General features: G+C 39.2%; 1 protein-coding gene and 1 non-coding gene across 2 annotated transcripts; both read right to left on the reverse strand.

Moving 5' to 3' along the window:
• Positions 1–304: 304 nt before the first annotated feature.
• Positions 305–4,322, reverse strand: nabp1a (nucleic acid binding protein 1a). Its single transcript, XM_053495940.1, has 6 exons — positions 3,589–4,322; positions 3,251–3,389; positions 1,578–1,649; positions 1,369–1,453; positions 1,147–1,207; positions 305–1,020 (listed from the first exon to the last, which is right to left on the reverse strand). The coding sequence occupies exons 1-6, from the start codon at positions 3,680–3,682 to the stop codon at positions 827–829; spliced, it is 645 nt and encodes a 214-aa protein (XP_053351915.1). The 5' UTR covers positions 3,683–4,322; the 3' UTR covers positions 305–826.
• Positions 4,323–6,643: 2,321 nt separating this feature from the next.
• Positions 6,644–6,725, reverse strand: trnas-cga (transfer RNA serine (anticodon CGA)). Its single transcript has one exon. It is a non-coding gene; the product is annotated as a tRNA-Ser (tRNA).
• Positions 6,726–14,503: the final 7,778 nt, after the last annotated feature.

Raw genomic sequence — 14,503 nt, forward strand, 5'->3', positions numbered from 1 at the left:
GGGTTTTTATAGGACTTATTCACTGTCTTGGGCACTTGAGTAATGTAAGGAGGCAAAAGAAAGCAAGACGGTGAGTCTTAAGTGTTAGAGCTGGATTGGAGTCTTTCTGACTTGTTTGTTGAACCATTAAAAGAAAAAAAATGGGTTGGATAGGTACCAGTGGCAACTGTGATAAAGGGCCAGTTTAAGTGTGTGTAGTGAATGTGACAGTCTGCCATTACAGTATGGCAGCTCATGAAGACATTTTATTGTGATCAGCATGGATTTAATTAAAAAAACAAAAACAAAGGATGACCACACAAGCTTGAATTGGACAACTTTTGTTAAATTTCTAGTTTTATTTCTAATTAAATAAACCTACGTGTTAGAACCATCACCTCTCTCGCACAGTCACTTTTGGTATGTTGTTGGCTGAAGGGTTTCACCTCTCTTCCACACAAATAAAGGGCAGCCAGTGGGCTCCGTCTGCGCGTTTACGACAGCAGTTTACCGTTCCTGAACTTCTTTGACAGCAATTCTTTAAAAAAATTAAGTGAAGAAAGTGCATTGAGTGTTCAAGTAAGGGTGGATGGTTGAAACACCATATCATGAGGGCACGTGTTGAGACCTGGAATAAAAGGGGAAAACAAGACAAGGGGTTGTGATCTTAAAAAAAAAAAAAAAAAAAAGAGCTGGTTCTTCAGAAACTCTACTCTAACAGTCCTAGGTGAAAGAGGACAAAGCCAATACTCAGTTTATTGCACTGTAATATTAGACTCTGTGTCTTGATTGGCAGTTATTCTGAGAAGAAGAAAAACAAACAAGACATTCAAGTTTTGAGTGTGCTTCATCTCTTAGAAGCACGTCGAGGGTCCCTGCCGTTGCTGATGGTGACGGACGGTTTGGGAGGTGCAGGCGGTCCTACAGTGACTGCCAATGGAGGGCCGTTTCCAGGAACACGGCCATTTGTTCTCCCGGGAGCTGGGAAGTTGGCAGCTGGGGGTGCGATATTATTGGGATACGTCTGCATGGTGCCATTTCCTGCCATTTAAAACATCCAAATGAGTCAGTTCTGTCAGTGAAAACATCTTCGAGCATGGTACAGAGCTTTGTACAGCACTGCCTACATATGGAGATTACATCATGACTGACTGATGGGTTTCATACCTGCTTGAATAGGAGGAGGTGCGTTTTGATTAGGTGGGGAGTTTCCACGCTGTTCTTTACCCTATTTCAGTGGGAAGATGAAAAGACAAGACACTTTAAATATCTGGACAAAAACAACCGTCTGCCCCTTATCAGGACCTAGATCAATTAAGTTCAGCTGTAACCCCCCCCTCGATTTTCGAAATCAGTACAGAACTTCCATGCGGCCGATTTTGGTCTTACCGTTTTGTTCTGCTGGTTGGCTTGGGCTAGCAGATCAGGATTTGGCTCGCTGAAATTTGGAACTTCAGAGTACACCATGCAGAACCTTTGCAGAGTTTGTTTTAAATATAATATCAGTATTACAGACTGCATGAAGAATGTTAAAGGGTAAAGGCAGCAACACAGTTATTTAAATAATTAATTATAAAAAAATTTTAACTCAAACTTACTCTCCGATTTTCTGCAAATCTCCACCCCGGCCCATGTACAATGTAAGACACCCTTTCCAAATTGAGGCATAGCTATAAAACAAAAAGGGGTGAACCAATTTACAAGCCAGCATTTTAAAAACACCGTACATCACTGTAGTGTGTTCAGGTAAGTAAAGATGTTGTATTTTAATTGCTCATTAGAAATGCAGTAAATGTACAACACTGCCTACTGATTTCACTCGTCATTTCCCTGTTTAAAGACCTCTCTCGTTCAGGACACAAATTAATTCAACAGGTGTGAGATACAAACCTACTGAATGGCTGTTGTACACCATTTAGATTTTAACCTCATGCAATTTATCTTCATTTTAGATAACCATTACATTTTCAAACAGCTCGCTGACGCACCATTAGGGGTCGTGATTGGCTGTAGTGCAGTGATTGATTTGAGCGCCCCGGATGAAAAGGGGCACGCACAGCTATGCCTTACACGGCATCAAAACCATCCGTGACATCTAAAAAAAAAAAAATGTCCTAACTGATTAGGTGTTTTCTGCAAAAAGAAAACATTTCCAGTTTTGTACCCGAGCCCCCAATAACGAAACTGGACTCCATATTAACGTAAACACAATTATTTTGGACTTCCAGCCTCCTTAAACACAGTATGACTGCAGATCAATCCCTACTAAAATGAGGATGGGTTCCCCGTCAAGTCTGGTTGCTCTCAAGGTTTCTTCCTATTGCCATCTAAGGGTGTTTTTCTTCGCCACTGTGGCACTAAGCTTTTTCATTAGGGACAATCTGATCTTGATTTATATGCATTTCCTCACACACCTCATACTTTTTTCTTTTTTTATTCTGCTTTATGAAAATGATCATTGTTGAAAGCGCTATATAAATTTTTTTTTTTATATAAATAAAGTGTTAAAATGTAAAAAGATAATATTTCAGGTTAAGAACTCCAACTAGATGCTGAACGATACTGAGAGGAAACCCGTTATAGAAGAAAGTCAAACCTCCGACCTTCTGATCGGTCAGTGGTTAAGGAGTTGGACTACTGATCAGATTATCTTAGGTTCAAACCCCCACTGTCACCAAGTTGCCCCTTAACCCTCAACTGATCAGATGTATGAGGAGACAGTGTATGTCACTCTGGATAATAGTGTTTGCCAAATACCACAAATGTAAATGCAGACTGATCAGCCATAACATTATGACCACCCAACTAATATTGGAACTATATTCCTATTTTCCTCAACTTGAGGAAGCTCTTCCATTGGATCGGACTACACAGGCAGGCTTACTGCCGCCCATGACCTGGTCACCAATTCACCGTTTTTTTCTTCTTTGGCTCACTTTTGGTACGTCCCAACTACTGCAGGCAGAGGAACACTGATGCACATGGCTGGGTTAGGGTTAGGTTGGTCCGTGTAATCCGATGGTTAGGGTTAAGGCTGGTCTGTGTAGTCCGAGCCAATAGAGGCGCTAATGCTGAAGAGTAATGCTGGTTGTGATATAAAGGTGTCAAAACACAACAGTGCATCACTGTTATGGTGGCAAAAGTGGTGGGGACCACGCAGATAATTAATGATCACTAAAACGTCCTGAACTCTTAATAAAAAGTAATCTTTTTTTAGTTTGCAGAATTTGGAGACCTCCAGTGTTTAGTTAAGCTCTGTAAGAACTTTTACCCCCGGGTGAGGCGGATGATGTCCCCAGGCTGGATCAGGCTGCCCAGTTCATCCCACACTGAGATGGCGATGCTGCCACTCTTATCTGCCACTTTGCACGAGCGCACCTCGTGCCCATCCTTTGTCTTGGTCACGCGACCTGAAATAGATCACACACACCTCTCTGATTTAATTCGGACCACACAAGGGACTTTATGCGCATGCGCCATCAAGCTAGTGTGTAACAGACAGCGGAAGTGAGTTACGCAACAGAAAACAGAATGAAAAAAAAAATGCATTAACACACACACAGGTCCTGGAGAGGAGGAAGAATTCTCCTTCCTTTTATCACAACTTACCTATTTCCAAAACTATAAAGACGATATGCAGGTTTTTAGATCCCGGCTTTACATCTTTGATCAGGCTCGTGGAGTCGCTGTTAAGGTTCGACATCGTTTAAACAAAAATAAAAGAACAGGAAGGGAGCGAAGAAGAAGAAGCAGCAGCAGCAGCAGCAAGCGGCGCTCGCGCTCAGGCTAACACTACATTAGCTGGAGTGTATTAGCTAGCGTGCTAAGCTAGCCGAGTACACTTATACGGTGTATATTATTATTACTATCAATATTGATAATAAAGCGGAACGGGTTTTTTATGAGTCCTGATGACGTGTACGAGACTTTTGGTCTGAAATGTTGACTAAAAGAATGTCTCGACTCGGAAAAAAAGGGGAAGTCACACTGAAGTTAACCCCAAAAACCACTTTATAATTCTTTTTAAAAAAGTAGCTTTTATAACCCTCCTCTAGTCAGTCTTAATGGGAGAACGACACCGTGAGAACTTTAAAACGAACAATGATTTCCCGTACCGGTGTCTTGATTTAGTGAGCTAAAATTTAATAACTCTGCCATGATGAATATATTCATAATAAACTCTAATGGAACTGATTTAATCCGTGACCTATCTATGGGTGACACGGTTACAGTGAATGATTAAATAAAAACCTAATCGCGCCCCAAAAATACTAAATTAAAAACAAAAAGAAAATAATCTAGCCATTCCCTTTGACATTACTATCTAACGCTACTAAACCCGAACAAAAGCCTGAGAACAACGCCAACGTGTGTGCGCGGCGGTTTTTATACGACTCGGGCCGTACCATAATCTGTCTAAATAAGGGGGGTGTAAAAAAAATCAGCTCGGTTACGGTTAATTAAATAATCATTGCAAATTTATATATTTCGCATGATGTTACTTTAAATTGATGATTAAATATTAAACAAACAAAACTATCGATCGACTCATGGTTACAGGGAAAGCATTTACTAAAGCACCGGTAATCCCCCCCTGATCTCGGCCTCTGATTGGTCGGAGCCAGCGCTGTGTCCACATGTTAAGGAAATACCCCCGCACACACGTTGTGTAAAATGATTTGATTATACACCCAACCCAAATATATTTCCGCTGTATCTTTTACCTGCTGAGAAGTTTTCCTTTCATCATCCAAAGCTTTTTTACTCAGCAGTCCTCCATCTTGCACATCATCATGATGTGAAAACATTAACGTTACTCTCTCTCTCTCTCTCTCTCTCTCTCTCTCTCACACACACACACACACACACACATTTACATTTACATTTAGGCATTTGGCAGACGCTCTTATCCAGAGCGACTTACAAAAAGTGCTTTAATGTTTACAACATTGGATACACACACACACAACAGTATAAATACCATGGGCCATTCATTGCAGAGCTCGTTTTGTCACCCTCCAAAAAACCATATGCCATTTCACATTTTTACACGCAGTTGTATATTAAAGATGAAGGATAGGGTCTGTTATTATACTGCTTGTTCACATTTGACTCTTTGCATATTATACCTGTAACAGATATCACACCCCACCCATACACTTCACACCACAGTACAATTTCCAGCCACCAGGTTTATACAGTCAGTGGTTTATTGGAAGAAATGTGTTGTATGAGGTATTATCAAAAAGTTTGGAGACTTGTTTTGTAACACGCCAACAGATGGCAGCACATGCTGCACACACACTCACAGGGAGCACTGATCATCAGGATTTGTGCAAATTGTGCTATTCTGACCATGTGCTGTACCACGTGTGCTATTTCATCATTTCAACTGGGCAAATCTGCTACAGAGACGTTTGACATGATTCAATAAGTTTGAATGGATGTTGAAAGGATGTTGCAATGAGTAGTTTGAGTTTTTTTGAGTGGCACACACATGCTTCAAGAGCGGACGAACATCGCTGGAAGACGAAGAGATCAACAAGCTCAACCCCCGAAAATGTTAAAAACAGTCGCAACTTGTGCATGATGAGTGTCAGGGAACAATCCACAACAATGCTGCCATTATTGACGTGTGATACAGAACAGTCCAGGAGATCCTCACGTGTGGTTTGAACATGTGCCGTGTTGCTGCTGAGTTCATCCCGAAGTCTGCCGAAAACTCAGTCAGCATGCCATGGATGACCCATCCTTCATATTGAGGCTACTATTGAAGAAACTTGAGTGTACAAGAACAACCCTGAGACGAATCAACAGTCTTTGCAGTGGAAGACTGAAAAAGGCTAGGCAGGTCCGCAGCTCGACCGAATGCATGCTCATAGTTTTTTTTATTTTTATTTGTGGCATTGGGCATCGAGAGTATGTGCCCAGGGGTGAGACTGTCAAATAGTGAAATCTACTGCCAGCTTTTAAGGCGTCTGAGGGAGGACGTACGGCGAAAGCAGCCAGATGTGTGGCCTACTAATCTCAATTTTTTTATATACCTTGTATAAGGACAAAGGATCTTGCACTGCATCATAAAATATACTCTTTTGTTGACTCCTTTATTGTACAGCGTTATTGTCATTTCAATCCTGTAGCAGTTATCACACCCCACCCGCACACTTCACACCACAGTGCAATTTTCAGCAACTAGATCTGTACAGCGTCAATGGTTTATTGAAAGAAATGTGTTGTACAGTGTAACTGCCTGTTTTACTGTGCAGGTGGCAATAAATCTCACGTCTCTAAAGCAATGCTCATTAAAAACAACTTTGGGAAAGTGCTGACTTCTTATTTCTTTCTTGTTTAAACTGTTCAAACATATTATCTGGCTTGGGTGTGGGTGGGCGGAAAATTCAGGGACTAATGAATGAGCTGTAATGGCTTTAATAAATGAGTACAGTAATGCCTGTTTATATAACAATGTAATAATGACAAAGATTTCAAAATAAAATTTTCTGTTTGAAGATCTGGGCTGTGTGTCAGACCTGCGTTGTGTTACATGGCTGCTGTTTACAGTGTCGTTCATAAAACATGATATAAAAAGCAGTAAAATTTATTGCGTATTTTTTGTGTATTTTAGAATCGATTGCAGAGTCTGTGAAAAAATAAAATGCGAACCCGTCACGAACAGGATTCGAACCTGTGCGGGGAAACCCCATTGGATTTCGAGTCCAACGCCTTAACCTCTCGGCCACCGTGACGCTGGGACAACTCGCTTCACAGACGTAGTTTAATAAGTAAAAATCAAGGGAAAAAACCCTAAAATATCGTGATACGATTAATAACGATTTAATTATTTTATAATATGCATTATTATGTTTTTTATTATTAATTTTTGAGTTTCAGTATCACACTAATACATCTGTAGGGGACTCCTCAGAGGTTAGTTCGCAACATTTATCTTCACTGTTTGCCCGGGTTCACTCACAACTTCCCTAAATAAAACCTAAAGTTCGACATTCCTCACGTTAGACAGTTAATATAAGCAGCGCCACACTATGGCGACTTAAGCCTGGCTGTATACACTAATACACGTTTTTTTAAAAAACATAATCCTGCAGGTTTTGTATTACATTAACCTTTACATTTCGATGTAAACTGAACCTGGCTGTTCGGTGATGTTTCGGCAGGGTAATAAATGTGATCGGCAGGGGGCGCTCGAAATAAAGCATTAAGGTAAACGTCTGTTAAGGGTTGGGTTGATCCTGAACGCCTCCTAGTGGACACGTCGTACTTGATACATCACGCTCTCCTTACATCTACCTGTCTGTCTGTTTTTGTAACATAAGTTTTATAAGAATACATGTATATACACTCAAATGTTCTGAGATCTTTATTGTGCTGAAAAGTATAATTTACAATTTAAGGAGTCATAATCCAACCATTTTGTGTTAAAACTTGTAAAAAGATTTTATATATAGAAAAAATACAAACAAAACCATTCAATATGAGATGGCATGATATAAACGGTGGCTCAACAATAAAAACATATGTTAGTGCAAAAAAGTGTAAAACAAGTGAACAAAATCTCAATACACTTTTCGCTTCTTTCTTGTTTATCTTGCCACAGTGTCTAAAAAGTTAAGGAGATGCCATACAGGCTGATACAAAATGATGGGAATATACAGTATGTACCAACTAGTAAAACATTTGAACTGTGCAAACCGTACATCCATGAATCCGGAAGCGACACATTTGTCTGTGGGAACCTTTATGTTACAGGAACTCAGCTGGAAGTTATTGCCACATCCCACATACTGTCCTGACCTTGCTCTGAGCTTTTGTCCATATTTAAGGAGTTCCTGGGAGGCCAACGTTTCAGACATGAAGCAGGTAGTCTGATCATGACTCCGACATACCAAAAAACGTTTTACCTTGATGGTGTCCTATTACTAGTCCTAGTGTATCAAAAAAATCCTTATGTGTTTTTATGTGGCTATATGAGGCATAACTCCTCTCATGTCTGTAACTTGCAATATTCAATATACAGTTTTCCTTGCTGAATGCAAACTTTTGCACTTGATTCCTACACTCACTATGTGTAGCTCTTATGACCCAGAGAATGGGTCTTATGACCCTGTTTTTAAAAAAAAAATAAACATATATAGTGCTCAGGATTATGCAGTATAGAGTGACACATAGTTTGTTTTTTAGCACAAAATAGGCAATATGATAATCTGAATTAAATAAAATTTTAACTAATTATAAAAACATTCTAAAACAAACTGAGCAAAAACGAAAAAAGGGTCGCAAAGGCAAAGATTCACATGATCACATGTTCATGTGTTTTTATGGTTCATTTTTGGGTTTCTGAGAACAATAATGACAATAATAATAATAATAATAATAATAATAATAATAATAATATGCTCATTTTGTGAGTTCTTCATTTTCATATTCAAGTAATGGTAAAATGACACATTATAAAAAGTGTAAATGATAAAAGTAAAAAGTAATGATAACCTTTGTTCTACGTGCCATATCTGAAACCCACACGTACAGTTTGATGTATGAAGGCTCCCCAATAAGGCTTCCATATAAGCACATATTGCATATATATTTTTTAATCGTCATTGACCTATGCTGTGTAGCCAGGACACGGATCTGCCCGCCTGAGTTTGAAGGGTTTTACTGCCTGAGACCAAACATATAAACTTTAATTTCAATATATTCTGAGCAAATTCCACACGTCACTGAACCCTCCAGCATTGTCCCCTGTGATGACATTTTAGTGTAATTAGTGTTATAAGAATAGAATTTAAGCACCATATATTTAGAAATATAATTATGCATTTATTTATACACAAGATTTACCCTGTTCATTAGGAACAATCTACAAAGTGACTTATGACATACTAGCCAAGATATCTTTATTTTTTCATGTCTCATTATTCATGTTATGTTGTAATCCAGAAATGCATGTTTATCAGTGACAATCTGACTCCTTAAACTTCAGTCGAAATGAATGAGGCACGCCTACAGCAGCTAAGGCTTTGAGAGACTTACGCTCTGTGTGTGTGTGTGTGTGTGTAATATTAAAATTACATTTTAAAAATATACAGTAGCATACAAGTAGTCATTAAATGTCCAATATTTTCTACATTACAAGCCACATTTTATGCAAACTCCAGAGAACCCTCTATCCAGATGAATTACAAATAAGTTACATGATGCAGGTTATGAGCTTAAAACCTGTGTCCATTTATTCCTGTATACTAAAACCCATTCTAAATACTCTTCTTATAATAAGTTCCACGACAAAACTTTCAATTCACACTTAACAATTTAATTCAATTCAAATAGATTTTATTTATATTGCATTGTTGTGAAGCAGCTTTGCAGATTTAAAAGGAAATGAGGCAAATGAGTATGAAATGTATGAGATAATACGCAAATCTGAGACAATACACAGATCGTCCATAACATTATGGACGCCTAAAATGTAGTAGGTCCCCCCATATGCCACCATAACAGTAACAATCTGTGTGCTCTGACACCTTTCTAGCACAACTAGCATAAACTGTTCCATCACCAGCGCTTCTGTTGGATCGGAATACACGGGCCAGCCTTCGCTCCCCATGTGCATCAGTGAGATTTGGCCGCCCATGACCCTGTCAACGGGTTTCCTTCCCTGGATCCTTTTTGGTATGTCCTGACCACCGCAGACCAGAAACATCCCACACAAGCTGCAGTTGCTCTGACAGTTGCTCAGTCCTCTAGTCACAATCCGACCCTCGTCAAAGTCAATAATATCCTTACGCTTGCCCATTTTTTCTCCTTTCAACACATCGACTTCAGGAAAAATAGGTTCACTTGCTGCGTAATATATCCCAGCCACTTCCAATCGCCATAAGAAGGGACAAATTTTAATGGCTAGAAAAGTGCCTCAAAGCAACTCCAAAACTGCCGCTCTTGTTGGATGTTCCTGATGTGCAGTGGTCAGGACAGACCAAAAGTGAACCAAGGAAGGAAAACCAGTGAACTGGCAACAGGGTCATGTGTGCTGCAGGGGAACGAAGGCTGGCCCGTGTAGCTCAAATTGAGGAAAAGGTTATTGCTGGTTCCAGCAGAAAGGTGTCGGAACACGCCAGGTATTACTGTTTCGGCAAGAGAGGGAACATACTCAATATTAGGCAGGTGTTTATGATGTTATGGCTGATGTGTGAATATATAAATCATAATGATCAGCGACAGTGAAAAACTAGCTGAAATTGCAATAGAAAGAAACCTTGAGAGGAACCAGACTCAACAGGGAACCCATCCTCATTTTAGCAGGGATTGATCTGCAGTCCTACTGAGTGTTAGGAGGCTGGACGTTCAGGATAACAGGAGATGTGTTTAAGTTAATATGGAGTCCACATTCATTATTGGAGATACAAAACTGTTTGTAAGAATTGAATCGACTGAAGTCCCGAGCCATCAGAAAATATCTGTCTGCATCAGCCGAGTCCGAGTCCAACTTTATTGTCAAATTAACACAAGAACAGAGGGAGCAAAGTCAGACTCCAAGCCTGTCTCACATGTGGTTGATGTTAAAAAAGAGATGTGGGTAGATCTGGGTGTGAAAGGAACACACACACTCTGTCTGTGCAATATCTCCAAAAACATCCTTTAGGTAAGATTACAGTTTTGCATTGTATGCCCTTTGATTTGAATACTACTTACAGATAACTACGCATTGCATAAGAGTGTTGTGTCTAGTTATAAACTCATATCATAAAAAATGCAGTTCTACTATATATAATTAATTCCTATGATAACATGAGGCTTCACACCGAGCTGACCGATGTGAACAGTGATGAATCTAAGCATACTACTGCGAAGCCAAACAGCTGAGAGAGCTTAGAGGCAGAACACCTGTGGATCATGAGGGTCCTGCATACCCTGGCCTCCTAGTCGAAAAATATGCAATCAATCCATTTGGAAAGACAGACCTCCACTTCTCACATCTACACGCCATGGAAAATACACTGTAGAGGAGCAATCTATCAGGATCAGGAATGTGTGTGTGTTTTGTTTTTCCTTGCCTGGTTCATCTCATGGTACATCCCAACCCTCAGCACAAAGCTGGGGAAAAAAAAACTGGAGCAAAACCACTTCATTTATTAATTTATTCATTATTTCATTCATTCATTTATTTAGGTCATAATAAAAAAAAAAACGTTCATTTTGTTTTTGATTTCTGTTCCAAACATGATGTTAGTGTAATGAACCTGTCTAGGAGAAAGATAAAGAAGGAATATGTAACCGTGTTGTCTGGATTTTTTTTAGGTCCTCCACATATATGTTAATCCTGCAGTTAAACTTTAAACAAGCAATACCAATGTATAGCAATAAATAATAGAATCAAAGAACAAACCAAAACTTCATAGATCTGGATGAAGTAAGCAGAATTTATTGCAGCAATAAAATCCAAGTGAGCTGTACTCAAATGCTTAAGTGGCAAACGCAAGCCTCTTCAAGAGCAAACTGACTTGACTAATGTATGCACATTCCTTATGTACCGTACAGTACAGTTTTACAAATGGGGAGGAATATTTTCTATTTCCTGCCAACATTGACTCCCATTATAATCAGATTTTCTTTAGATTTTATATCATACTTTGACTCCGATTGCAGTCCTAATTTTCTTACTATTTACTTCCCGTTATCTCTAAACCTCTTTTATTTGGTTTATAAAAAAAAAAAACAGTACACCTTGACATCTGACTCCTAGATTTCATCCCATTTTACCTTCATATTTTTTTTAATCTTCACATTTTTTCATTAACTTATTTTGCTCGATTATAAGCATATTTTAATCAAATATACTTGTGTATGCAGTAATATAATCGACAGAATATTCATTTTAGTCAAATAATATAGAAATGGAGTAAGGAATAAACATAGCCAATAAACAGCAAACATATACCGTGCAAGGACACCATCCCAGCAGGTATAATATTAACAGGAACATGGGTTGGACACACATGCAAGGTGTGTATCCATGCAACACTCACATGTTTTAACAAAGGGCAGTGGATGAATAACCAGGAGACAACCAACCGATTGTATAAATGATATGTTTAATAGGTGTAGACACAAGAAGGAATAATATGTGCATCTACATGATGACTAGGATAAAATACAAAGTATAAGGCCCAACATAAAAATACAAAAAAACATAGGGGGCCTGGGTAAGCATCAATAATAAAATAAGAAATCACATATCAACCGTTCTATGAGCCAGCACAACACCAATAAGAATATCAATAACGGTAATAAGAGCAGAAAGGCCACAATTTAGGAGTGGCGTAGGTACGAGAGGAAAATCCGTTTGGGTACCAACAGACACCTTAAAATTGGTCTGAGTGCCAACACTTACATGACAACAGGCTCTAGAACCGACGGAGTTGGAGCTGTGCTGGACTCTGGCCTTACGGGCCTAAAAGCACGAGAAGGAGGGCCATAGGTCTCCAGATGCAATCTTTTAAAAGGACCGGGTTTGAAATCACCCTTCCTGAAATAAGTGAGCCCTTTTTCCCATAGATAGTGCACTAATGATACAGATGGCTCAGACTCAATCTCGGATAGAACTCACCGAGGCCCGATCCATGACAGGTTCAGTAGGATTGTACCTCAGTAGGGGTAACATCCGGACTACCCTGACTGTCTCTCTGTCAGCTCTTAAGCAATTATGATTAGCTATAAGATTTAAATAAAATGCGTAAATACAACAAATTGGGAAAAATAAAGACAAATAATTAACAGTGTAACGGAGATGCTTACCCATGGCCTGTCTCTTGAGAACTGTAGAATAAACCGGAAAAAAACTTGGAATGAATAGTAAGAATAAGTGCCACCCTAATATTTTTTTTTAATTAAACAAAGAAAAGTGAAAAATAATGGAAAATAATTAGCAAGAAAAATGAATTATAATGGGAAAAAGTTATGAGTACCAGGAGGAGTCAGATAACGGGGTACATAAAGTAATGGAACATGGTAGGGAAAAAAGTAGTTATAACGGGTGACGTTGTTGGACAAAGCCGGACTCTAGTGGGTTAATAATTGACTGAGGACTGGATAAAGGACTAGGTGTCCCCCCGCCCTTTTGCAAACTGTATAAAATGAGCACGTCAGGCAGTCGGCTTTGGGTAGTGCTTAGGCTTTCAGCCGAGGCATTGCTGGGCTCACTTGGGTTTTATTGCTGCAAAGTCCAGAGTCTCTTTGTTTCTTTTGACTAGAGGTACAGTTTATGTTAAATAGTTAAATTAAGGGCAACATTAATACGTGGAAGGAAAATCTCCCACACGATCTAAAAAAAAAAATTAACAAGACAGCGGTTGTTGTTTTCATGTCATACACCCTGTTATCTAACTCCTGTATTTTCTGGTTTACTGTACAGTTTTTAAAAGACAGACCATGGGTAAGCACTCCTTAATGTGTTGTTTTCAATGTTATTGTCTTTTATTTTGTTTATGTCATGCTAATGTGTCTTATTTTACTCTGTTGCAGCTAATTGTGCCAGCTCAAACGACCTCCGCATCCCTGCTGATGATCCAGACAGCACGGACAGCGATATCGAACACCATGTCAAGGATCGAGCCTCCGTGGGTGCCGCAGAAGTCAGGAATCAGGGTGCAACAGTCCTCCACACAGCACCCTCAGGAGAATGGGTCCATTCACGTCGAGGATGGCGATGACAATCCCGGTCCCACCAAACGTCGTTGCACACCCACACCGTACCCGCATGTCCCTTCGACCGCAGGGTCTGAGCTTAGCGCTGATCTATTGACAATTTTTGATGATGTTGCCATTCTGACCGATTTTGACAGTACACAAACTGGTGATAGTGTTACCATTGGCACACAAACCGATTTTATGGCGCCGTCTATGAACAAATGCATTTCTACTTTTATACCTCTTACTGAACTTCCTGTGGATGTTATTATTGCCTACTGATATGTGATAACTTATCTGTGCCCTTTGGATGCGTACCCAGGCCCTCCATGTCTTGTGTTGGGGCCCCATACTCTGTACACACCAATTTGTAAATAGGTATACATACTGGTCTTTAAATCTGCTCTTGTTAGCGATTCTGTACTTTCTGTTCCTTTACTGTATATTATTTCTCTATTGCATCACTGTCTGTGCTATTACATACTATTACATCATTGTCTGTGCTATTACATCACTGTATTGCACTTTTTTTAAAGCTTGTTCTTATGTATACATACAAAAACATGTTCGAAAATTGCTCACAGAGTCCTAGTGTTAAAATCATTGTTGTTTTTTAAATCAAATAAAAAGGCAATAGTAGTGACTAATTTTTTTCATCTCTTAATTACCCACACATGTACATGAGCTTTAACTCCATTAGCTTGGTTTTAAAGGAATAAAAGACCATTAGGTAAAGTCATAAAATAGTTAAACAATAAATATAATGAGAAATTTATAAATAAATCATTACAGTTGTGGCGGCATTGTGGCTAAAAGCCTC

The sequence above is a fragment of the Clarias gariepinus genome, chromosome 5 (genome assembly GCF_024256425.1).
Source record: "Clarias gariepinus isolate MV-2021 ecotype Netherlands chromosome 5, CGAR_prim_01v2, whole genome shotgun sequence".
In the NCBI taxonomy this organism is placed as follows: domain Eukaryota; kingdom Metazoa; phylum Chordata; class Actinopteri; order Siluriformes; family Clariidae; genus Clarias; species Clarias gariepinus.

Bases quoted from the DNA above. Each gene is read 5' to 3' on its own strand.
- nabp1a (XM_053495940.1), bottom strand. From the start codon at position 3,682: ATGTCGAACCTTAACAGCGACTCCACGAGCCTGATCAAAGATGTAAAG. The intron at 1,454-1,577 runs GTAAGTTTGAGT...AACTCTGCAAAG, and splicing joins GATTTGCAGAAAATCGGAGA to GTTCTGCATGGTGTACTCTG. The intron at 1,208-1,368 runs GTAAGACCAAAA...CCACTGAAATAG, and splicing joins CCAACCAGCAGAACAAAACG to GGTAAAGAACAGCGTGGAAA.